Source organism: Ranitomeya variabilis, chromosome 3 (genome assembly GCF_051348905.1).
Source record: "Ranitomeya variabilis isolate aRanVar5 chromosome 3, aRanVar5.hap1, whole genome shotgun sequence".
Lineage (NCBI taxonomy): Eukaryota > Metazoa > Chordata > Amphibia > Anura > Dendrobatidae > Ranitomeya > Ranitomeya variabilis.
In genome coordinates this window covers 165,290,242-165,317,103 of record NC_135234.1, presented here as the reverse complement: position 1 = coordinate 165,317,103, position 26,862 = coordinate 165,290,242, and the positions used below count along the sequence as shown (strand labels likewise).

The following is a 26,862-nucleotide window of genomic DNA, read 5'->3' as shown; positions in this document are numbered from 1 at the left end:
CCCCGCTTGCCAAATCGGACCCAGAGTGCCCCCGCCCGCCAAATCGGACCCAGAGTGGCGCCGCCCGTCAAGTCGGACCCAGAGTGGCGCCGCCCGCCAAATCGGACCCAGAGTGGCGCCGCCCGCCAAATCGGACCCAGAGTGGCGCCGCCCGCCAAATCGGACCCAGAGTGGCCCCGCCCGCTAAATCGGACCCAGAGTGGCGCCGCCCGCCAAATCGGACCCAGAGTGGCGCCGCCCGCCAAATCGGACCCAGAGTGGCGCCGCCCGCCAAATCGGACCCAGAGTGGCGCCGCCCGCCAAATCGGACCCAGAGTGGCGCCGCCCGCCAAATCGGACCCAGAGTGGCGCCGCCAGCCAAATCGGACCCAGAGTGGCGCCGCCCGCCAAATCGGACCCAGAGTGGCGCCGCCCGCCAAATCGGACCCAGAGTGGCGCCGCCCGCCAAATCGGACCCAGAGTGACCCGGGCCACCAAATCGGACCCAGAGTGACCCGGGCCACCAAATTGGACCCAGAGTGACCCAGGCCACCAAATCGGACCCAGAGTGACCCGGGCCACCAAATCGGACCCAGAGTGACCCGGCCCACCAAATCGGACCCAGAGTGACCCGGCCCACCAAATCGGACCCAGAGTGACCCGGCCCACCAAATCGGACCCAGAGTGACCCGGCCCACCAAATCGGACCCAGAGTGACCCGGCCCACCAAATCGGACCCAGAGTGGCCTCAACCCTGAGGGGCTACAACTACCAAACCAGCGCCTGAGGGGCACCCAAGTGTGAAAGTCTTGCAGGGGCAGCCCGGGCACCATTCCAAAGCACTATCTGTAGTTCCTTCAGGAAATACCCATCTAGTTCTTATTATTATTCAGTCCGCACGTAATGCGGCCCGAACCGCTTCACTCACAGACTCCAGTGAGGTGTCATTTCGAAGCCAGCGTCCCCAAGAGGTGTGCTAAGTATTTTTCGTATCGATCGGATTTGTAGTTTTGGCGCAATTTGCGTTTGAAAATGTTTTTTCCCCTCATTGTAATGCATTTCAATAGGGAAATTTTCCCATAGGTTATAATGGCCGGGTTTCTGAGGCAATTTGAAATGTACCTGCCACTTGCCACCTGGCTGATTAGCTCATTGATATGTGCAGTCAGGCCCAGTTACTATGCCAATGCCTGCGAACTGTACATGACCACACCAGCACAGTTTTGCCAGATAATATCAGCTCTTAAAGTGATAGCACAGCACAATTTCAAAGCACTATCTGTAGTCTTATTATAATTATTGCCCCGCTCACCAAATCGGACCCCGAGTGGCGCCGCCCGCCAAATCGGACCCAGAGTGGCGCCGCCTGCCAAATCGGACCCCGAGTGGCCCGGCCCACCAAATCGGACCCAGAGTGACCCGGGCCACCAAATCGGACCCAGAATGACCCGGGCCACCAAATCGGACCCAGAGTGACCCGGGCCACCAAATCGGACCCAGAGTGACCCGGGCCACCAAATCGGACCCAGAGTGACCCGGGCCACCAAATCGGACCCAGAGTGACCCGGGCCACCAAATCGGACCCAGAGTGACCCGGCCCACCAAATCGGACCCAGAGTGACCCGGCCCACCAAATCGGACCCAGAGTGACCCGGCCCACCAAATCGGACCCAGAGTGACCCGGCCCACCAAATCGGACCCAGAGTGACCCGGCCCACCAAATCGGACCCAGAGTGACCCGGCCCACCAAATCGGACCCAGAGTGACCCGGCCCACCAAATCGGACCCAGAGTGACCCGGCCCACCAAATCGGACCCAGAGTGACCCGGCCCACCAAATCGGACCCAGAGTGACCCGGCCCACCAAATCGGACCCAGAGTGGCCTCAACCCTGAGGGGCTACAACTACAGGGGCAGCCCGGGCACCATTCCAAAGCACTATCTGTAGTTCCTTCAGGAAATACCCATCTAGTTTCCTTTGTTCTGCTTTGTTATAGGGGCAGAACAACAAAAATGACCACAGTGCCAGATCCATCTAATTACGGACTCAACTGTCCTCGATGAACCCCATTGACTAAACGGGGTCTGTTGACTTTAATGTGAGCCGTTTGGGTTCTGTTATGATGTGTGTGATTGGGTTCTGAACACAGCCTCATCACTGGTATAAGCAAAGACTAAGATGAATGTAATACATGCAGATTTGTTTGCAGAATTACTGTGGTTTTCACCTGTTCCATTGCCTTGGACAGGATAAGGCTAAGTTCACACAGGGCGTTTTTGCTGCGTTTTTTTTATGTGTTTTTTTATGCTACTTTTCACCTGCTTTTTACACTACCAGCAAAGCCTATAAGATTTCAGAAATCTCATGCACACACATAGTATTTTTTGGCGTCAGTATTTTATGCTTTGCATGGTTTTTTGGACATAGAGCATGTCATTTCTTTTAGCGTTTTTTCAGCGTTTTTCACCCATTGACTGGAATGGGTGGTGAAAAAACACTGAAAAAAGTACCAAAAATGCTGGTATCCTGTTTTGCAGTGTTTTTTTTTGTGCCAAAACCTAATTCTTTGGAATAGGACATTTTTCACCACTAAACTTCATCAGCATGCACAACAGACAAATCTAGCATGCCAAAACCACCACAAAAACCACGCGAAAAACCAAGGAAAACATGCTTTTTTTCTGTAGCTTCTTTTCTGCCAAGAGATCAGGTTTTGATGCAGAAAAAAATGCTGAAAAAAGTGCAGAGTGTGAACTTACTCTTATAGACATGCTGTAGATTAAAAAATCCTCAGAATACCCTGAGAGCCATAGTTATTTTTTTGCTTCATTAGAGAACCTCAGTCATATATATTGTACTAGATGGTGACCCGATTCTAACACATCGGGTATTCTAGAAGCGGTGTTTAAATCCCGCGCCAATATCGCTGATTGGTCGCGGCTGGCCGGGCGCGACCAATCAGCGAAGCGTGGTTCAAATCCCGCACCAATTCGCGGATGGACTGCGCCTGTCGCTGATTGGTCGTGGGCGGGATTTCCATTACAGACAAACAGACAGAACTAGACGATTATATAGTAGATGGTGAGTTGTCGTTTATTTTTACTAGGTAATGTGCACAAGAAATCTGCATGAAATTCCCCACCCCTTAAATGGGTTTTCCACTACTATTTGCCCCTTTCACAAGTTCTAACTCTGCATAATATTTGCTTTTCTAATATATATGGTATGAGCACATCTTGGTGTGGGTCACATACAGTGCCTTGCGAAAGTATTCGGCCCCCTGGAACTTTTCAGCCTTTTCCCACATATCATGCTTCAAACATAAAGATACCAAATGTAAATTTTTGGTGAAGAATCAACAACAAGTGGAACACAATTGTGAAGTTGAATGAAGTGTATTGGTTATTTTAAATTTTTATGGAATTTCAAAAATTGAAAAGTGGGGCGTACAATATTATTCGGCCCCTTTACTTTCAGTGCAGCAAACTCACTTCAGACGTTCATTGTGGATCTCTGAATGATCCAATGTTGTCCTAAATGCTTAATGATGATAAATATAATCCACCTGTGTGTAATCAAGTCTCCGAATAAATGCACCTGCTCTGTGATAGTCTCAGGGTTCTGTTTGAAGCACAGAGAGCATCATGAAGACCAAGGAACACCACAGGCAGGTCCGTGATACTGTTGTGCAGAAGTTTAAAGCTGGATTTGGATACAAAATGATTTCCAAAACTTTAAACATCCCAAGCAGCACTGTGCAAGCGATCATATTGAAATGGAAGGAGTATCATACCACTGCAAATCTACCAAGACCCGGCCGTCCCTCTAAATTTTCATTCAATTCAATTCAAACAAGGAGAAGTGTTATGATCCTAGTGGTAGAGGATCTCAGAAGTTCCAGCTAAGTCTGCAAACACAAAAACCAGCTCATAGGGAGGTGGTAACTTGGCTGACCGTATATCTAATCCTAGCACAACAACTAGAAGTAGCTGGGGAACGTACCTACGTTGATTCTAGACGTCTCGCACCAGCCGGAGAACTAACTAACCCTTTCAGAGAAAATAAGACCTCACTTGCCTCAAGAGAAAGGACCCCAAAGTTATAATACAAGCCCCCAACAAATAATAACGGTGAAGTAAGAAGAAAAGACAAACGTAAGAATGAACTAGATTTAGCAAAGAGAGGCCCACTAATTAATAGCAGAAAATAGGAAGCGGACTTATACGGTCAGCAAAAACCCTACAAAAATATCCACGCTGAATATCCAAGAACCCCCGCACTGACTAACGGTGTGGGGGGAGAATATCAGCCCCCTAGAGCTTCCAGCAAAAATCAGGAATCACATTATGAACAAGCTGGAACAAAATAGAAGCAAAGCGAATAAACAAAAATAAGAAAGCAGGACTTAGCTTATCTTGCAAAGAACAGGAGACCAGGAGTCAGGAGCAAACAGACATAGACTGACTACATAGATTCCAGGCACTAGACTGAGTTTCCAGGAAGTCTAAATAGGAACACCCAAGGCCTAACGAACCAGGTGGGTACCAACCTGGAGAAAGATGATCCAAGTGTAATACCGCTAGTGACCACAAGAGGGAGCCAAGAAATATAGTTCACAACAGTACCCCCCCTTTAAGGAGGGGTCACCAAACCCTCACCAAGACCACCAGGGCGATCAGGATGAGCAGCGTGAAAGGCACGAACCAAATCGGCCGCATGAACATCAGAGGCGACCACCCAGGAATTATCCTCCTGACCATAGCTCTTCCATTTGACCAGATACTGAAGCCTCCGTCTAGAGAGATGAGAATCCAAGATCTTCTCCACCACGTACTCCAACTCGCCCTCAACCAAGACCGGAGCAGGAGGGTCAACAGCAGGAACCATAGGCACAACGTACCGCCGCAACAAAGACTTTTGAAACATATTGTGAATGGCAAACGACACCGGAAGATCCAAACGAAAAGACACCGGATTAAGGACTTCCAAAATTTTATAAGGACCAATAAAGCGAGGCTTAAACTTAGGAGAGGAAACCTTCAGAGGGACATACCGAGAAGACAACCAAACCAAATCCCCAACACGAAGTCGGGGACCCACACCGCGGCGGCGGTTGGCAAAACACTGAGCCTTCTCCTGTGACAACTTCAAGTTGTCCACCACATGATTCCAAATCCGCTGCAACCTATCCACCACGGAATCCACCCCAGGACAGTCAGAAGATTCAACATGACCCGAGGAAAAGCGAGGATGAAAACCAGAGTTGCAGAAAAATGGCGAAACCAAAGTAGCGGAACTAGCCCGATTATTGAGGGCAAACTCAGCCAATGGCAAGAAGGTCACCCAATCATCCTGATCCGCAGAAACAAAACATCTCAAATAAGCTTCCAGCGTCTGATTAGTTCGCACCGTTTGGCCATTAGTCTGAGGATGAAAGGCAGATGAAAACGACAAATCAATGCCCATCTTAGCACAAAAAGATCGCCAGAACCTGGACACAAACTGGGATCCTCTGTCAGACACGATATTCTCAGGAATGCCATGCAAACGAACCACATTCTGAAAGAACAAAGGAACCAGATCGGAAGAGGAAGACAACTTAGGCAAGGGCACCAAATGGACCATCTTGGAAAAGCGATCACACACCACATGACAGACATTCCTTGAGACACCGGAAGATCTGAAATGAAATCCATGGAAATGTGTGTCCAGGGCCTCTTCGGGACGGGCAAGGGCAAAAGCAACCCGCTGGCACGAGAACAGCAAGGCTTAGCCCGAGCACAAATCCCACAGGACTGCACAAAAGAACGCACATCCCGCGAAAGGAAGGCCACCAAAAGGACCTAGCTACCAAATCTCTGGTACCAAAAATCCCAGGATGCCCTGCCAACACTGAGGAATGAACCTCGGAGATAACTCTGCTGGTCCATTTATCAGGAACAAACAGTCTATCAGGTGGGCAAGGGTCAGGTCTACCAGCCTGAAATCTCTGCAACACACGTCGCAAATCAGGAGAAATGGCCGACAAGATTACTCCCTCTTTAAGAATACCAGCTGGCTCTGAGACTCCCGGAGAGTCAGGCACAAAGCTCCTAGAAAGAGCATCAGCCTTCACATTCTTCGAACGAGGCCGGTATGAGACCACAAAGTCAAAACGGGAGAAAAACAACGACCAATGAGCCTGTCTAGGATTCAGGCACTTAGCAGACTCGAGATACATCAAATTTTTGTGATCAGTCAAGACCACCACACGATGCTTAGCTCCCTCGAGCCAATGACGCCACTCCTCAAATGCCCACTTCATGGCCAACAACTCCCGATCACCAACATCATAGTTCCGCTCCGCAGGCGAAAATTTCCTAGAAAAAAAAGCACAAGGTCTCATCACAGAGCAACCAGAGCCTTTCTGCGACAAAACAGCCCCTGCACCGATCTCAGAAGCGTCCACTTCAACCTGAAAGGGAAGTGAGACATCTGGCTGGCACAAAACAGGCGCTGAAGTAAACCGGCGCTTCAGCTCCCGGAAAGCCTCCACGGCTGCCGGAGCCCAATTAGCCACATCAGAACCTTTCTTGGTCATATCCGTCAAAGGTTTAACAACGCTAGAGAAATTAGCAATAAAACGACGGTAGAAATTAGCAAAACCCAAGAACTTCTGAAGACTCTTAACAGACGTGGGTTGAGTCCAATCATGAATAGCTCGGACCTTGACTGGGTCCATCTCCACTGTAGAAGGGGAGAAAATGAAACCCAGAAAGGAAACCTTCTGCACTCCAAAGAGACACTTTGAGCCCTTCACAAACAAAGCATTATCACGCAAAACCTGAAACACCATCCTGACCTGCTTTACATGAGAATCCCAATCATCAGAAAAAAACAGAATATCATCCAGATAAACAATCATAAACTTATCTAGATACTTCCGGAAGATGTCATGCATAAAGGACTGAAACACTGAAGGAGCATTAGAGAGCCCAAAAGGCATCACCAAGTACTCAAAATGACCTTCGGGCGTATTAAACGCAGTTTTCCATTCATCTCCCTGCTTAATGCGCACAAGGTTGTACGCACCACGAAGATCTATCTTGGTGAACCACTTGGCACCCTTAATCCGAGCAAACAAGTCCGACAATAGTGGCAAAGGATACTGAAATTTGACCGTGATTTTATTCAGAAGCCGATAATCTATACAAGGTCTCAAAGACCCATCTTTCTTGGCTACAAAAAAGAATCCCGCACCAAGAGGGGAAGAGGATGGACGAATATGTCCCTTCTCCAATGACTCCTTTATATAAGAACGCATTGCGGCATGCTCAGGTACAGATAGATTAAATAATCGTCCCTTAGGAAATTTACTACCAGGAATCAAATCTATAGCGCAGTCACAGTCCCTATGAGGAGGAAGGGCACTGGACTTGGACTCACTGAATACATCCTGATAGTCCAACAAATACTCCGGAACTTCAGAAGGAGTAGAAGAAGCAATAGACACTGACGGGGAATCGCAATGAATTCCCTGACAACCCCAACTTGACACAGACATTGCCTTCCAATCCAAAACTGGATTATGGGTCTGTAACCATGGCAGACCTAAAACGACCAAATCATGCATTTTATGCAGAACAAGAAAACGAATCACCTCCCGATGTTCAGGAGTCATGCACATGGTCACTTGTGTCCAATACTGCGGTTTATTCTCCGCCAATGGCGTAGCATCAATTCCTCTAAGAGGAATAGGATTTTTTAAAGGCTCCAGGACAAAACCACAGCGCTTGGCAAACGACAAGTCCATAAGACTCAGGGCAGCACCTGAATCCACAAATGCCATAACAGGGTAGGAAGACAATGAGCAAATTAGAGTTACAGACAAAATAAACTTAGGATGCAAACTACCAATGGCGACAGGACTAACCATCCTTGTTAGGCGTTTAGAGCATGCCGAGACAACATGTGTAGAATCACCACAGCAAAAACACAACCCATTCTGACGTCTATGATTTTGTCGTTCAGTTCTAGTCTGAATTCTATCACATAGCATTGAGTCAGGTGTCCGTTCAGACAACACTGCCAGAGGATTAGCAGATTTGCGCTCCCGCAAACGCCGATCTGAATGGCCAGAGCCATAGAATCACTCAGACTTGTAGGAATGGGAAAACCCACCATCACATTCTTAATGGCTTCAGAAAGGCCATTTCTGAAATTTGCGGCCAGAGCACACTCATTCCATTGAGTAAGCACGGACCATTTCCGAAATTTTTGGCAATACACTTCAGCCTCATCCTGGCCCTGAGAGATAGCCAGCAATGCTTTTTCTGCCTGAATTTCAAGATTGGGCTCCTCATAAAGCAATCCGAGCGCCAGAAAAAACGCATCAATATTTGCCAATGCCGGATCTCCTGGCACCAATGAAAAAGCCCAATCCTGAGGGTCGCCACGCAAGAAAGAGATAACAATTTTAACTTGCTGAGCTGAGTCTCCAGACGAACGCGGTCTCAAAGATAGAAACAATTTACAATTATTCCTAAAATTCCCAAATTTAAATCGATCACCAGAGAAAAGCTCAGGAATAGGTATCTTAGGCTCTGACATTGGACTACTAATAACAAAATCCTGAATGCCCTGCACTCGTGCAGCAAGCTGATCCACACTAGTAATCAGAGTCTGAACATTCATGTCTGCAGCAGAGCTTCAAGCCACTCAGAGGAAAAAGGGGAAGAAAAAAAAAAAAACTCAGAACTTCTTTTCTTTTAATCCCGCTTCTGCAATGCAATAAATATTCACTTTTAGGCCTGGAATACTGTTATGATCCTAGTGGTAGAGGATCTCAGAAGTTCCAGCTAAGTCCGCAAACACAAAAACCAGCTCATAGGGAGGTGGTAACTTGGCTGACCGTATATCTAATCCTAGCACAACAACTAGAAGTAGCCGGGGAACGTACCTACGTTGATTCTAGACGTCTCGCACCAGCCGGAGAACTAACTAACCCTTTCAGAGAAAATAAGACCTCACTTGCCTCAAGAGAAAGGACCCCAAAGTTATAATACAAGCCCCCAACAAATAATAACGGTGAAGTAAGAAGAAAAGACAAACGTAAGAATGAACTAGATTTAGCAAAGAGAGGCCCACTATTTAATAGCAGAAAATAGGAAGCGGACTTATACGGTCAGCAAAAACCCTACAAAAATATCCACGCTGAATATCCAAGAACCCCCGCACCGACTAACGGTGTGGGGGGAGAATATCAGCCCCCTAGAGCTTCCAGCAAAAATCAGGAATCACATTATGAACAAGCTGGAACAAAATAGAAGCAAAGCGAATAAACAAAAATAAGAAAGCAGGACTTAGCTTACCTTGCAAAGAAAAGGAGACCAGGAGTCAGGAGCAAACAGACATAGACTGACTACATAGATTCCAGGCACTAGACTGAGTTTCCAGGAAGTCTAAATAGGAACACCCAAGGCCCAACGAACCAGGTGGGTACCAACCTGGAGAAAGATGATCCAAGTGTAATACCGCTAGTGACCACAAGAGGGAGCCAAGAAATATAGTTCACAACAGAGAAGACTGATCAGAGATGCAGCCAAAAGGCCCATGATCACTCTGGATGAACTGCAGAGATCTACAGCTGAGGTGGGACAGTCTGTCCATAGGACAACAATCAGTCGTACACTGCACAAATCTGGCCATTATGGAAGAGTGGCAAGAAGAAAGCCATTTCTCAAAGGTATCCATAAAAAGTGTTGTTTAAAGTTTGCAACAAGCCACCTGGGAGACACACCAAACATGTGGAAGAAGGTGCTCTGGTCACATGAAACCAAAATCGAACTTTTTGGCATCAATGCCAAACGATATGTTTGGCATAAAGGCAACACAGATCATCACCCTGAACACACCATCCCCACTGTCAAACATGGTGATGGCAGCATCATGGTTTGGGCCTGCTTTTCTTCAGCAGGGACAGGGAAGATGGTTAAAATTGATGGGAAGATGGATGGAGCCAAATACAGGACCATTCTTGAAGAAAACCTGTTGGAGTCTGCAAAAGACCTGAGACTGGGACGGAGATTTGTCTTCCACCAAGACAATGATCCCAAACATAAAGCAAAATCTACAATGGAATGGTTCACAAATAATCATATCCAGGTGTTAGAATGGCCAAGACAAAGTCCAGACCTCAATCCAATCGAGAATCTGTGGAAAGAGCTGAAAACTGCTGTTCACAAACGATCTCCATCAAACCTCACTGAGCTCGAGCTGTTTGCCAAGAAAGAATGGGCAAGAATTTCAGTCTCTCGATGTACAAAACTGATAGAGACATACCCCAAGCGACTTGCAGCTGTAATCGCAGCAAAAGGTGGCGCTACAAAGTAATAAGTTAAAGGGGCCGAATAATATTGCACGCCCCACTTTTCAGTTTTTGATTTTCCACAAAAATTTAAAATAACCAATAAATTTTGTTCAACTTCACAATTGTGTTCCACTTGTTGTTGATTCTTCACCAAAAATTTACATTTGGTATCTTTATGTTTGAAGCACGATATGTGGGAAAAGGTTGAAAAGTTCCAGGAGGCCGAATACTTTCGCAAGGATCTGTAATCCTTTGCTGACATGTAGGCACTAATTTTTGTCTGTGACTGTTACGTCTGATCTGCTCTCTTACGGGCACAGGATTTGGACAATATGAAGAGCATGTCACTCTGCTTCTGATCGGGGCCTTTATATGAAAGGAGCTGCATTTAAGTGGTTGATAGGATGTCTGATTACAGTAGTTCGGATGACAAACATCCCTGTATGGATCCTGTCGACGTTTTAGAGGGGCTGGCCCTTTTTAGTAGACAATCACTATGATCTTCTTGTCATTGGAAAACACATTACAGCGCTAGTCTATTGAAGGAGACATCATTTTCGCTTCCAAGCATTATCAGGGTACAGAGGATTATAAAGTTTGTCATTTGAGCTTGCCAAAGTGTTGTGGTATCTGACATTGCCGATGCTCCAGAACCCAGGTGTTGGACTCTTCAACTGACAAGTGCCGAATGGACTGGTTCTCAAAAGCGTATGTACAGTGAAGAAGAAAGTTAGCGGCACTCACCAATGTCCATAAAAAGTTTTTTCTTTATTTCAAATCTTCCTTAAAACCATCTCTTTGGTAGAGGGAGAGGGGGAGGGGGAGGGCGACAAGTGCAGCAGAACTGATGTCACACCAAGTTCACACAGAAGTTCCCCATTTTAATTATATGATAGTGCCAAGTCCATTGCTTTCTTTGTGTCACACTGGTTCTCAAAAGTTCTGGTAGGATCTTTGAAGACTGATCTGAGCTTGTGTGCTCAGACATGCTGTCAATCATTTAAAGGCAGCTTTGTCCCGATCAGGAGCAGAATGATGTGCTTCAGCATCGTAGCTAACGAGTGGTAGCAGAAGGGGTGGTTGCCTTGGGCCCCGCACTCAGAGAGGCCCACCCGGAGCTATGCCAATATAGTTAAGCCTGGCATGCACAACATGTGGTCCGCAATAGAATCAGGAGCAGAATGACTGCACTAGCAGTGTCTCTCCCGGGGGAGCAGAGGCGCAGTTGCCCTGGGCTCCGCACTCAGAGGCGCCCACCCAGAGCTTCACAGATATATTTAAGCTAGGCCTGCACAACTTGTGGCCCTCAAGAGGATCTCTAGCGGGCCACAGTTGACTCCCTTTCCCTGTATTCAGATGGAGTGCAGTGGAGTGATGATGTCAGCAAGCTGCTGAGCTCATCACTCTGCTACTGTAATCGCTGTGCAACAGAGGTGGCAATGACGCGTCTCACACAGCCAAACCAGGTCTCACACTTTGCACTGATGAGGGGCAGTACACCGAACCACAATGTCTGCAAATTGAGATACTGGTTATGGCTTTTATCCTAAAGCTGGAGTCACACTAAATGACTTACCAACGATCACGACCAGCGATGCGACCTGGCCGTGATCGTTGGTAAGTCGTTGTGTGGTCGCTGGGGAGCTGTCACACAGACAGCTCTCTTCAGCGACCAACGATCAGGGGAACGACTTCGGCATCGTTGAAACTGTCTTCAATGATGCCGAAGTCCCCCTGCAGCACCCGGGTAATCAGGGTAAACATCGGGTTACTAAGTGCAGGGCCGCGCTTAGTAACCCGATATTTACCCTGGTTACCATTGTAAAAGTAAAAAAAAAAAAACACTACATACTCACATTCTGATGTCTGTCACGTCCCCCGCCGGCGTCCACAGGGTTAAAACTGCTTTCGGCAAGAGCGCTGCTAATGCACGCGCTGCTGCCGAGAGCTTCCCTGCACTGAATGTGTCAGCGCCGGCAGTAACAGCAGTGATGTCACCGCTGTGCTCTGCTTTACGGCCGGCGCTGACACAGTCAGTGCAGGGAAGCTCTCGGCAGCAGCGCGTGCATTAGCAGCGCTCCTGCCGAAAGCAGTTTTAACCCTGTGGATGCCAGGGGACGTGACAGACATCAGAATGTGAGTATGTACTGTTTTTTTTAAACTTTTACAATGGTAACCAGGGTAAATATCGGGTTACTAAGTGCGGCCCTGCGCTTAGTAACCCGATATTTACCCTGGTTACAAGTGAACACATCGCTGGATCGGCGTCACACACGCCGATCCAGCGATGACAGCGGGTGATCAGCAACCAAAAAATGGTCCTGATCATTCCCCAATGACCAACGATCTCTCAGCAGGGGCCTGATCGTTGGTCGCTGTCACACGTAACGAGATCGTTAGAGGGATCGTTGCTACGTCACCAAAAGCGTGACGTTGCAACGATATCGTTAACGATATCGTTATGTGTGACTCAGCCTTAAGTCTTGTTCAAGAGTCAATATTGACTTTTAGGATTGCTACTTCCAATAGGTGGAACTAAAGTTCTAGTCCTCTTCCTCTCTGAAGTGACAATTTGCATATTCTGACAGTTTATAACTCATATCCTCATTTTTCAGAGCTCCTCTCCGCTGCTTTCTGACCGCAAAGTTCAGCTCAACTTTCATGTGGTCATAAATCAGCTGAGTGGAACTAAGAAGAAAGAAGGTAACAGTTATAAACTCCTGTGAGAATGAGCTCACTGATGTATTCTCAGTTAATTGTGCAGCCAGCAGTTGACAAAGTATAATATAATGCAACACAGACACTATAGCAGGCAAATGGTGCAAAATGTTTAATAAATCCCAATTTCAAATATGATTTTTGTCCTTTAATCATTTAAAAAAGGTAATCTTACATATATTCAAATATACTGTAAGTTTCCACATTTGAACATATTTAACCCCTTAGTGACAGAGCCAATTTGGTTCTTAAGGACCAAGCTAATTTTTACAATTCTGACCACTGTCACTTTATGAAGTTATAGCTCTAGAACGCTTCAACGGATCCCACTGGTTTTGAGATTTTTTTTTTCGTGACATATTATACTTCATGTTAGTGGTAAAATGTCTTTAGGAGGGAGCACCGTTTGATTTTTTGAATGCAAAATTGGCTGGATTCAATGGTGGCGCCATGTCGCATTTGGAGACCCCCTGATGTACCTAAACAGTGGAACCCGCCAATTCTAACTCCAACCCTAACCCCAACACACTCCCTACCCTAATCCCAACTCTAACCATAACCCTAACCACAACCCTAACCACAAACCTAACTTTACCCTAACCCTAGCTCAACCCTACCTTTAACCCAACCCTAACTTTAGTCCAACACTAACTTTAGCCCAACCCTAACCCTAATAGAAAAATGGAAATAAATACATTTTTTTATTTTACTATTTTACCTATCTAAGGGGATGATAAAGGGGTTTTTATTTACTATTTTTTTTATTTTGATCATTGTGATAGGCTCTATCACAGTGATTGAAATGAACCAATAGGAAAAATTTCCTATTGTTGCCGAGTGCTGGCTGGCAGATCTCGGAGGGCACACTGAGCATGCACCCGCCATTTTCTACCTGGAAGAAGACACTGCTGGCCTGGTGACATCACGGGGGGATGCAGGAGGATCCAGGGATACCGGAGGTACTGGGGAGGGATCGGGGGACCCCATTTCTCAGAGAAATTTAAATGGGAAATCTGACTTTTTTTTGCAGTCGCCGTTATTTAGTTAATAATGGCAATTGCAACACTGGGGTCGGTAAAAACTGACCTGAATCATGTTCTGTGGGGTCTCGGCTACCCCTGGAAGCCGAGACTTCAGAGAGATTCCGACGCCTGGGAGCACTATACACTTATTTCTCAGCGCTGTTAAAAAGCGGCACTCAGGCATAAGTACCCTTAACTGCCGCCGTTAAAAGGCATATCGGCGGTCATTAAGGGGTTAAAACCACCTTCAGTGGCATTTTTTTAATTTATTGACTGTATTTTTGGCAAAAAATCATATTTGCAATTGGGATTTATTAAACATTTAGCATTGCTACTTTGACAAAAAATAAAAGTTTCATATCCTCACTAATATTGCTGCATACACATTAAATGGAAATATACTAGGGATTACAGGGATCATACAAGGAAAATATACTTGGAATTATAGAGGCAAACATGATATTAAGGTGTATAAAAAGAGAGAGAAAATTCCATGATTCAAATGTATTGTTGCCCCTTTATAAATCTCTTGTGAGGCTACATCTGGAAATGCAGTTTTGTTTTCCAGATTTTAAAAAGGATATTGGCTTGATAGAGTCAGTTCAAAGGTGGGGAACTAGATCATTTCAAGGGATGGAAGGCCTCTCATATGAGGAGAGATTGAAAAAATTGGGCTTGTTTAGCCTAGAAAAAGAGGTAGTAATGGCAGACATTATAACAATGTTTGTAAAAGAGCTGGATGCTTTTCTCAGAGCAAATGGTATTGTAGGATTGTAGGGTATAAATAATCTAGCTATAGAGAGTGTATAACTGGTGGAGAAAGATTGAACTTGATGGATCTGTGTCTTTTTTCCACTTATATAATTGTATTACTATGTATTTTATCACTTGTCGTATAACAGACAGGATCTGTGCATCAAGAATTTTACAACGATAGTGATCTGACGATTGGTGCTGCAATCAATGCTTGGGGAAGAAAGATAATCTTATGTGACTGTGATGAATTTACCAAGAACTATTACAAAACAAAATATGGGATTGGTAAGAATAATATAGAATATAATCTAGATGGGATACTTTATTGTGTATATAAATTACTGTAGTATTTTCTAGAGAAAAAAAGTATTTTCTAGAAATCCAGCAGATAAAGTCAGTTGTGCATATGAAGCCTCTATGTAATTGAGGATTATGTATATAATTCATAATACTTTACACTATTTTAATCCAGAATATAATATTCAAGATAATCTGCAAATTGTTTCAAGCACTAAACTGCAATAAAAGATTTTAATAGGGGATCAAATGTAAAGGATTTAACCCCTTTCCAACATTTGACGTAACTGTATGTCATGATCGGGAAGGGTTTCCCGCAGATTGACCTCACTGCTCCTGGCTTTTAACCCTCTAAATGGCACAATCAATAGTGACCGCAGCATTAAGAAGGCTGGCAGAGGGTTCCCTCTCCCACCCGATCAGCACCTCCACAATGTAATTGCGCACTGCCGATGGTAGTCATGGCAATTGGAGGTCAAATAATTACCTACGAGTTTGCCAGCTATGGTGGCCTGTTAGACCATGCAAGCAGTATAGTCTAAAAGGCATTTGGTCAGTGTAACACTGAGAGCTATGATGCATTACAGTACATGAGTATTGCAATAGGTTACAGCAATGATAAGAGAATTAAAAGTTGAAGTGCTATAGGACTAAGTAAAAAAGTTCAAAATAATATTTTTTTTTATAAAAAAAATGCAAAATAAACAAAATTTTTTTTAAAACAATACTTATCTAAAAACAAAATTGAAATGTCACATTATTTAACCCCTTTCTTGAATAACGTAAACAACAAAAAACGTAGCAAAAACAAAGTTTTTTCATCATACAGCCGTTCAAAATATGGAATGAAATGTGATCAAAAAGTCGTACGTAAGTATGATTGTTATCCCTGAAAATGTCATCTTGTCCTGCAAAAAACAAGCACCCATGCAGCTCTGTCAGCGGAAAAATTAAACTGCTATAGCTTTCAGAATATATCGATGAAAAAAACATTTTTTTTTTACAATATTGTTTTTAAGAATAAAGCCTTTTTATTACTTTTAACACATGGTGAACAGCATACAAAAACAAAAAAAAAACAATTCCTAAATTGATGTTTTTGCTAATTCTGCCCTCCAAAAATCGCAATAGAAAGTGATCAAAAAATGTCATGTGCCAAAAATTAATACCAATTAAAAACTCCAAATAACTCTGTCGGCAAGAAAATAGAAAAATGATAGCTCTCAAAATATGGTGATACAGAATAAAGTGGGGTTTTTTTGCTAAAAAGTGTAGAAAATTCTTCACCTGCTTTTGATTTTTTCATTCTGCCTCCCAAAGATTGCAGTAAGGCTCTGCTCACATTTATCCTGTGCTCTGCGCTGAGCGCTTACACAGGGGTTTCCGTGTAAATCTCTGAAATACGTTATTCAGACGGAACCCCAAGGAAACATTCCCTATAATGAGGCAGATAGAGTTATTTTGGACTCCATCTGGACTATGATGTAACGATGTTCCTCATTTTAGGAGTGCACACTGCTGAATAGAGGCCAAATGAAGTCAGGAGTAGCTCTGATTGCCTTATTAGTGAATGGATCCATCGGGAGTCTCATCTGAATCACATATTTCAAAGATTTAGATGGAAACCCCAATGTAAGTGTTTAGCATAGAGCGCAGGATAAATGTGAACTGATCCAAAATATTCTGTACCCAAAAATGCCTCCAATAAAATCTTCATCTCAATCCACAAAAAGCAAGTCCCCACTCATGTCTGTCATCTGTTAATGGAAATGTAGGGGCGTCCCCATTGCAAGTAGCATAAAGGCCCTGGAAAAGAGATATGCCTCCCGCCAAAAGAAATCCAGTGATCTCTTTGCTTCCAAATCCAAATTCCCCTGTCCGTTCTCAGCACCACCTAAATTACAGAGTCCACATGTTTGGCATTACTGTAGTGAGGAGAGTCCTCTTAATTTATGGGTTCGTTGCACCAGAAGCACGAGCTGGGCACAATGTATTGGGCATAAACAATGTGTGCAAACTGTAAAGCGCTGCGGAATATGTTGGCGCTATATAAATAAAAGATTATTATTATTTTATTTGCATTTTTACTCTGCAACTTCCACTGTGTTACAGGATATCACTCAAAGAGTCAAATAATAATAATAATAATAATAAGGGTATGTGTCCACGTTCAGGATTGCATCAGGATTTGGTCAGGATTTTTCATCAGTATTTGTAAGCCAAAACCAGGAGTGGGTGATAAATGCAGAAGTGGAGCATATGTTTCTATTATACTTTTCCTCTAATTGTTTACACTCCTGGTTTTGGCTTACAAATACTGATGAAAAATACTGACCAAATCCTGATGCAATCCTGAACGTGGACACATACCCTTATAATCTTTATCGTCACTACACCAGCAGATGACTTCCCAGAGGGGTGTAAATTCTAATAAGGGGTCACTTGAGGTTTTTTTTTTTTTATGTTCTTGCAGTTAGGCTTTCTGCAAATAGAGTGTGCAAACTATTGTAGGAAAATCTGCACTGCAAAAGTCAGATAGCACTCCTACCCTCCCATGCCCTGCCGTGTGGCCAGACAGTACTGTACAGTCACATCTAGGGTACTGCTAATTTCAGAATAAATTGTGTAACAAACTACAGGGCCAAAAATGTTAAATATGAGGCTAAAACAGTATTTTATTGATCAAAATGCAATTATTATTTGTTCACTACCCAATGTTATAAAATTCTGTGACACACAAGCGGTATCAATATCCTCACTGCATCACTAGATGTATTTACTGAGGGGAGCAGTTTGTAAAATGGTGTCAGTTATGGGGGATTTCATTGTTCTGGCACCTCAGGGGCTCTGCCAATGTAACATGGCACTCCCAAACCATCCCAGCAATATCTGCATTTCAATATGGCGCTGTTTCCCTTCTGAACTTTGTACTGTGCCTGAAAACTAAATTCCAATCACATGTAGGATATTGGCAAACTCAGGAGAAATTGTGTTTATAAATTATTTGGTCCATAGCTCTTTTGAAAATTGAAAAATGGGGCTAAGAGGACAGGATGCATCAGGTAAGCAGCAGGGGGCAGGCGAAGAACATGGGACAGAGGAGGCAGTGGGCTGCAGCACATAGAGAGATGGAAGGTAGGGAGGTAATGAGAGAGGGATCAGGTGGGGAGGACACTGAGGGCTGCGGTCATGGTGGGCTGAGGGGTGGAAGCAGGAAAGAAGAGGACACATGGGGATGGAGAGGGGGACAGCGGCAGGTCAGGTGAACAGGAGGGGGCAGGCATAGACGAGAGACTGATTGCTGCCGCTGTCAGATATTTAAATCCAGCAGTTCGTGCTCCTGTGAAGACATGCCCTCGCCCTCCTCCTGCACATGTGCAGGCTGGGTGCCAGCACTGGTGCGGTGAATGTGACGTCACCGCTTCAGGCACACGCATCCCTGCACGCACCTGTGGGTGTGCTGGCAGCAGGGCTCTTTGAAGCATCGGGCACCTGCACTGATATGCAAATGCAAATATACAATGTACAACCTGGGGCACTTTCCTTTACAGGTCACTTGTGGGGGGTTTCTGCTGTTTTGTCACCTCAGCGACTCTTCAAATGTGGCATGGTGCGAGCAGTCAATTCCTGCCAAATCAGTGCTCCAAAAGTTAAATGGTCATCCTTCCCTTCTGAGCCCTGCTATGTACCCATACAGTAGTTGTCCACGACATTTGATTATATTCAGGGGAAATTGCACAACAAATTAAGTGGTCCATTTTCTCCTGTTACCCATGTGAAAGCGAAAAATTTGGAGCTAAAAGAACATTTTAGTGAAAAACACAAATTTTTTTCATTATTTTTCTCCACTTAGCTATTATTCTTATGAAGCACCTGAAGTGTTAAACTTCTTCAATGCGCTTTTGCATACTGTGAGGTGGGCCATTTTTTTACAATGGGGTCTAGTTTGGGGTTTTCTGACTTATAGAATCCTCAAAGTCACTTTAAAAATGAAGTGGTCCCTAAAAAAAATAGGATTTCTAAATTTCGATGGAAAGTGAAAAACTACTGAATTTTTTTTACCCTTCAAACTTCCTATTGAAAAGAAAATATCTTTCAATTAATGAAGCTAACATAAGGTAGACGTGATAAATGTTATTTATTAATTCTTTTGTGTAGTATGATTTTTTTTTTAGGACATAAAAATTCAAAGTTCAAAAATTGTGAATTTTTCATAAGTTTTGTAAAATTTTCTATACTTTCATAAAATACGCAAATCATGTCGACATAAATTTACTACTATCATGAAGTAAAATGTGTCACAAAAAACAACTCAAAATCATTGGGATATGTTGAAGCGTTCAAGAGAATCACCTCATAAAGTGACACTGGTCAGGATTGTAAAATATGGCCTAGTTAGGGAGGTGAAAACAGGCTGGTGGGGTAAAGGGGTTAAAGGGCTTGTTTAGGAAAAACATACCCTGCTGAGGTCATAGAGCCAGTGGATCGGGCAGCATGTATCAGCTGTCAGGTTCACTTTAGGGCTGTCCCACACGTCCAGATAATTCCGGTACCGGAATAAATCGGTACCGGAGTTATCCGTGTCCGTGTGCCTGGGAACTCACGTAGGCCATACGTGCGGCACACGTGTGCCACCTGTATGGCGAGTGGGTACCACACGGAGCGTGTGGTACCCACGCGTGTGGTACCCTGCATCGTGCTGAAGCCGCGATTCATATGTTCCCTGCAGCAGCGTTTGCTGCAGAGAAAATATGAATAATAGTGTTTAAAATAAAGATCTATGTGTCCGCCGCCCCCCCACCCCCTGTGCGCCCCCCCCGCTGTTCAGAAAATACTTACCCGCCTCCCTCGCTGCTTCCTGGTCTGGCCGCGGCTTCTAGTGTATGCGGTCACGTGGGGCCGATCATTTACAGCCATGAATATGTGGCTCCACCTCCCATAGGGGCGGAGCCGACTATTCATGATTGTAAATGAGCGGCCCCACGTGACCGCATACAGTAGGAGGCGCGGGGCAGAGAGGAAGGAGTGACAGCCAACGTGGGAGCGGGTGAGTATTTTCTGAACAGCGGGGGGGCGCACAGGGGGTGGGGGGGCGGAGGACACATAGATCTTTATTTTAAACACTATTATTCATATTTTCTCTGCAGCAAACGCTGCTGCAGGGAACATATGAATTGCGGATTCAGCACAATGTGGGGGGGGCAGCGCTTACTGTAGCGCTGTCTCCTGCACGCACACGGACCCCAGATGGAGAACGTCCGTGTGAGGTCCGTGTTTTACACGGACCCATTGACTTTAATGGGTCCGTGTAATACGTGCGCTCCCACGAACACTGACATGTCTCCGTGTTTGGCACACGGAGACACGGTCCGGAAAAAATCAATGACATCTGAACAGATGCATTGATTTTTATGGGTCTACGTGTGTCAGTGTCTCCGGTACGTGAGGAAACTGTCACCTCACGTACCGGAGCCACTGACGTGTGAAACCGGCCTTAGTTATCATTTTAGCGTCTTTTTAGTAGTTATTTCCTGAGGGCTGATGGGTTTTTTTTAAGTGTTTTTCGTTGTTTTTTGTATTGCCATTTTTTGTTTTAACTCCATTCAACAATGACAAAATCACTATTGGTTTTTGAAGCAATGACGCTGGTAAAAGTCTCAACAACCACATTATGTCTTCAGAGACATGAAGTGTGTAAAAGAAGCTCAAAAGCCTGAACATGTGAACAGCAAGTCGTTTTTACCTGAGATGAATATGTTCATTCTTTTGACCTTTTAGCGCTTTTTCAAACCATTTTCAGAGCAGAATCCACCCGAAAAAATATGTTTTCTGCACATTCCCTAAAAATGTGGTTTTTATGTAAGACAATGGACAGAATTTCGCTCTGCTCCAAAAGAAGCATTTTATGTATTGGAACATTTAGTAAACTGATCTCCTATTGATAGCAAGCTTTCTGTAACAGAGGCTGAGCTTTCATTGCATTAATATTGATTATATACACATCAAAACAACCTAAATCAATTATATTTGTGAAGTGTAAGGTTAATCTAGTACAACCAAATTACCGCTCTGCTCGGGTCAATTCTATGGTTTTGTTTTCCTTGTCCTTGTAAAACTCTTTGCTAGAATACAGAAAGGAGTTTTATTTTAGGTAGTGTGCTTAGTTATTGTGGATCATTCTGTTTTAAAGATCATTTCTCATTATAATAACAATTACAGAATTATAAAATTATAATTTGTTTTGGGCTTCATTCACATCAACTTTGGTGTATATGGATTATATAGATTTTTGGTGTCAGCAGTTCGACTATAGAACAGTCACTCATTTAATTGTCCCCTCATACAACTTTTTCCTTTGATAACTTGCATTCACTTTTTTACGGATGCAACATGTACCCATTATATAGTCTGTGGGGCTGTTCACGTGTCCGTGTTTTTCCACGGACCGTGAGTCCGTGCAATACTTACAGAGACGTGTCCATTATTTTCTCATATCACGAATGAGAAACACCAGTGCAAGTCTTTGGGTCTGTGAAAAACACGTTGTGCACACAAATATCATCCGTGTAATGTCCGTGTTTAACATTGCAAAGTATAGTTGAAGGTTTGTAATTTACAGTGGCTTGTGAAAGTATTCACTCCCCTTGGCATGTTTTCATATTTTGCTACCTCACAACCTGGAATCTGACCGTTTTTTTTGAGGGTTTGCATCAGTTCATATAAAGAACATGCCTATAGCTAAGAACATTTGTTTTGATTTTTTTGTTTGAAGCAAACCACAAATAGGGCAAAGTAACTGAAAACTTCAGTGTGCATAACTATTCACCCCCCAAAAGTCAGTACTTTGTGGAGCCTAGTTTTGCATCAATTACAGCTGCAAGTCGCTTTGAATAAGTCTCTGAGCTTTCCACATCTGACCAGTGGGATTTTTGCCCATTCCTCAAAGCAAAACTGCTCCAGATCCTTCAATTAAGAATGTTTACTCTGGTGAACAGTAATCTTCAAGTCTGACCACAGATTCTCCATTGGATTAAGGTCTGGGCTTTGACTAGAGGTACCTTCACATTAAGCGACGCTGCAGCGATAGCGACAACGATGCCGATCGCTGCAGCGTCGCTGTTTGATCGCTGGAGAGCTGTCACACAGACCGCTCTCCAGCGACCAACGATGCCGAGGTCCCCGGGTAACCAGGGTAAACATCGGGTTACTAAGCGCAGGGCCGCGCTTAGTAACCCGATGTTTACCCTGGTTACCAGCGTAAAATGTAGAAAAAAAAAACAGTACATACTTACATTCGCGTCCCCCGGCGTCCGCTTCCTGCACTGACTGAGCGCCGGCCCTAACAGCAGAGCGGTGACGTCACCGCTGTGCTGTACTTTCACTTTCACTTTACGGCGCTCAGTCAGTGTGGGAAGCGGACGCCGGGGGACGCGAAGGTGAGTATGTACTGTTTGTTTTTTTTACATTTTACACTGGTAACCAGGGTAAACATCGGGTTACTAAGCGCGGCCCTGCGCTTAGTAACCCGATGTTTACCCTGGTTACCAGTGTAAAACATCGCTGGTATCGTTGCTTTTGGTGTCAAACACGACGTTACACGCCGGTCGGACGACCAAATAAAGTTCTGAACTTTGTTCAACGACCAGCGATATCACAGCAGGATCCTGATCGCTGCTGCATGTCAAACTAAACGATATCGCTATCCAGGACGCTGCAACATCACGGATCGCTAGCGATGTCGTTTAGTGTGAAGGTACCTTAAGTCACTACAAAAATGTACAACTTTCCCCTTAAACTTCTCAAGTGTTGCTTTAGCAGTATGCTTTGGGTCATTGTTTTTTTGGAATTAGAACCTCCGTCCCAGACTCAAATCACTGAAAGACTGAAACAGGCTTTGTTCATGAATATCCATGTATTTTGCACCATCCATCTTCCCCTTGACCCAAACCATTTTTCCTTTTTCTGCTGCTGAAAAGCATTTCCACAGCATGATGCTGCCAACACCATGTTTCACTGTGGGCATGGTATTCTTGGGGTGATGAGCTATGTTGGTTTAGCACCAGACAGGTTTCATCTGACCATAGCATCTTCCTATCTTTTGACAAACTGAAAATGAGCCTTTAATTTTTGTGTGAAAGGAAAGGCTTTTTTCTGCCCACTCTTCCTTAACCCCTTCACCCCCGGAGCTTTTTCCGTTTTTTCGTTTTCGTTTTTCGCTCCCCTCCTTCCCAGAGCCATAACTTTTTTATTTTTCCGTCAATATGGCCATGTGAGGGCTTATTTTTTGCGGGATGAGATGTACTTTTGAACGATACCATTGGTTTTACCATGCCGTGTAACAGAAAACGGGAAAAAAATTCCAAGTGTGATGAAATTGCAAAAAAAGTGCAATCTCACACTTGTTTTTCGTTTGGCTTTTTTGCTAGGTTCACCAAATGCTAAAACTAACCTGCCATTATGATTCTCCAGGTCATTACGAGTTCATAGACACCTAACATGTCTAGGTTATTTTTTATCAAAGTGGTGAAAAAAAATTCCAAAGTTTGCTAAAAAAAAAAAAAAATTGCGCGATATTCCGATACCCGTAGCGACTCCAATTTTCATGATCTGGGGTCGGGTGAGGGCTTATTTTTTGCGTGCCAAGCTGGCGTTTTTAATTATACCATTTTGGTGTAGATACATTCTTTTGATCGCCCGTTATTACATTTTAATGCAATGTCGCGGCGACCAAAAAAACGTAATTTTGGCGTTTTGATTTTTTTTCTCGCTACGCCATTTAGCGATCAGGTTAATCCTTTGTTTTTATTGATAGATCGGGCGATTCTGAACGCGGCGATACCAAATATGTGTATGTTTAATTTTTTTTTTATTGTTTTATTTTGATTGGGAAGAAAGGGGGGTGATTTGAACTTTTATATATTTTTTATTTTTTTATATTTTTAAACACTTTTTTTTAAAATTTTGGCATGATTCAATAGCCTCCATAGGAGGCTAGAAGCATGCACAACTCGATCGCCTCTGCTACATAGAGGTGAAGTACAGATCACCTCTATGTAGCAGAAATCCAGGTGTACTTTGAACACCGACCACAGGGTGGCGCTCAAAGCAATCGGCCATCAACAACCATAGAGGTCTCAAGGAGACCTCTGGTTGTTATGGCAATGCACCGCTGACCCCCGATCATGTGACACTTGACCCATGACACTTAGGCCGGCGTCACACTGGCGAGTTTTACGGACGTAAGAGCGCAGAAACTACGTCCGTAAAACTCGCATAACATACGGCACAATTATTCTCAATGGGGCTGCTCCTATTAGCCGTATATTACGGTTCAGTATTATACGGCTTTCTACGGCCGTACAAAATCGCAGCATGCTGCGTTTGTCAGCGTACTGCGCAAAAAAATCGCCAATGAAAGTCTATGGGGGCGAGAAAAATACGGATTCCACACGGACCAGCAGTGTGACTTGCGAGAAATACGCAGCGGTGTTAGTGACAAGTCGGTAATTCAATTGCCGGCTTTTCATTTCTCCTGCACAAACCCGACAGGATATGAGACATGGTTTACATACGGTAAACCATCTCATATCCCCCTTTTTTTTGCATATTCCACACTACTAATGTTAGTAGTGTGTATGTGCAAAATTTCAGCGCTGTAGCTGCTAAAATAAAGGGTTAAATGGCGGAAAAAATTGGCGTGGGCTCCCGCGCAATTTTCTCCGCCAGAGCGGTAAAGCCAGTGACTGAGGGCAGATATTAATAGCCAGGAGAGGGTCCATGGTTATTGGCCCCCCCCCGTGGCTAAAAACATCTGCCCCCAGCCACCCCAGAAAAGGCACATCTGGAAGATGCGCCTATTCTGGCACTTGGCCACTCTCTTCCCACTCCCTGTAGCGGTGGGATATGGGGTAATGAAGGGTTAATGCCACCTTGCTATTGGAAGGTGACATTAAGCCAGATTAATGATGGAGAGGCGTCAATTATGACACCTATCCATTATTAATCCAATTGTAGGAAAGGGTTAAAAAACACACACACACATGATTGAAAAGTATTTTAATGAAATAAACACAGCGGTTGTTGTAATAATTTATTGTTCTCTCAAATCCATTTGCAGTCCCTCGCTTGGCAAAACAATAAACACACAAGATACATACCCTCTCTGATGTACTGTCAGGTCCAACGATGTAATCCATCTGAAGGGGTTAACTAATATTACAGGCAGGAGCCCTGCTAAATGCAGCTGTGCTCCGTGCTTGTAATTCCCCTGCGAATGAATGAAATGTAGGTCATTGACCTACATTTCCTTCAGTCGCGGTGATGCGCCCCCTGCTGGATGTCCTCATATGACCTGGAGCGTGGGAAAAAGTTCCCAGGCTGCAGTTCATGAGAACATCCACCAGAGGGCGCCTCACCGCGAATGAATGAAATGTAGGTCAATGACCTACATTTCATTCATTCGCAGGGGAATTACAAGCACGGAGCACAGCTGCATTAGCAGGGCTCCTGCCTGTAATATTAGTTAACCCCTTCAGATGGATTACATCGTTGGACCTGACAGTACATCAGAAGGTATGTATCTTGTGCGTTTATTATGTTGCCAAGCGAGGGTGTTCCTGATGGATTGAGAGAACAATAAATTATTACAACAACCGCTGTGTTTATTTCATTAAAATACTTTTCAATCATGTGTGTGTGTGTTTTTTAACCCTTTCCTACAATTGGATTAATAATGGATAGGTGTCATAATTGACGCCTCTCCATCATTAATCTGGCTTAATGTCACCTTCCAATAGCAAGGTGGCATTAACCCTTCATTACCCCATATCCCACCGCTACAGGGAGTGGGAAGAGAGTGGCCAAGTGCCAGAATAGGCGCATCTTCCAGATGTGCCTTTTCTGGGGTGGCTGGGGGCAGATGTTTTTAGCCACGGGGGGGCCAATAACCATGGACCCTCTCCTGGCTATTAATATCTGCCCTCAGTCACTGGCTTTACCGCTCTGGCGGAGAAAATTGCGCGGGAGCCCACGCCAATTTTTTCCGCCATTTAACCCTTTATTTTAGCAGCTACAGCGCTGAAATTTTGCACATACACACTACTAACATTAGTAGTGTGGAATATGCAAAAAAATGGGGATATGAGATGGTTTACTATATGTAAACCATGTCTCATATCCTGTCGGGTTTGTGCAGGAGAAATGAAAAGCCGGCAATTGAATTACCGGCTTATCACAGATATCGCGCTGAATGAAATCTAAATACAGAATATATATATATGTGTCTCAATGACATATATATATATATATACTGTATATATGTTTTCCCTAACATTTGAGCACATAAATCCATTAGATGTCGGTTTTGCAAGCCTGCGCGAAAATCTCGCAGTACGGATGCCATACGGATTACATACGGAGGATGCCATGCGCAAAATACGCTGACACACCCTGACTACGGATCACTATTTTGGGAACATTTCTCCGTATTACGGCCGTAGTACGGACGTATAATACGTGGCGTATTGTCTTACGCCGAGTGTGACGCCGGCCTTAGATTGCACATAAGTGGACTTCCTTGCACTACTCATGGGACTTATGAAGGTAGGGACTTCATAGCAAAAGGGCTAAATACATATGCACATGCCAAATTTTATTTGTTTTACCTCTTAAATTTAATTTTTGCCTATATTTTTCTCACTTCACCAACTTAGGCTACGTTCACATTTGCGGCCAGCGCCGCAG

General features: G+C 44.3%; 1 protein-coding gene across 2 annotated transcripts in view; it reads left to right on the top strand.

Annotated features, from left to right (window-relative positions):
- EFHC2 (EF-hand domain containing 2) overlaps positions 1-26,862 on the top strand; it is a 109,983-nt gene that overhangs the window by 26,401 nt on the left and 56,720 nt on the right. For both annotated transcript variants that reach the window (XM_077294824.1, XM_077294823.1), the window contains exon 7: positions 14,970-15,108. In XM_077294824.1, coding sequence (XP_077150939.1) covers positions 14,970-15,108 — 139 coding nt within the window. The remainder of the gene's footprint in view (positions 1-14,969; positions 15,109-26,862) is intronic.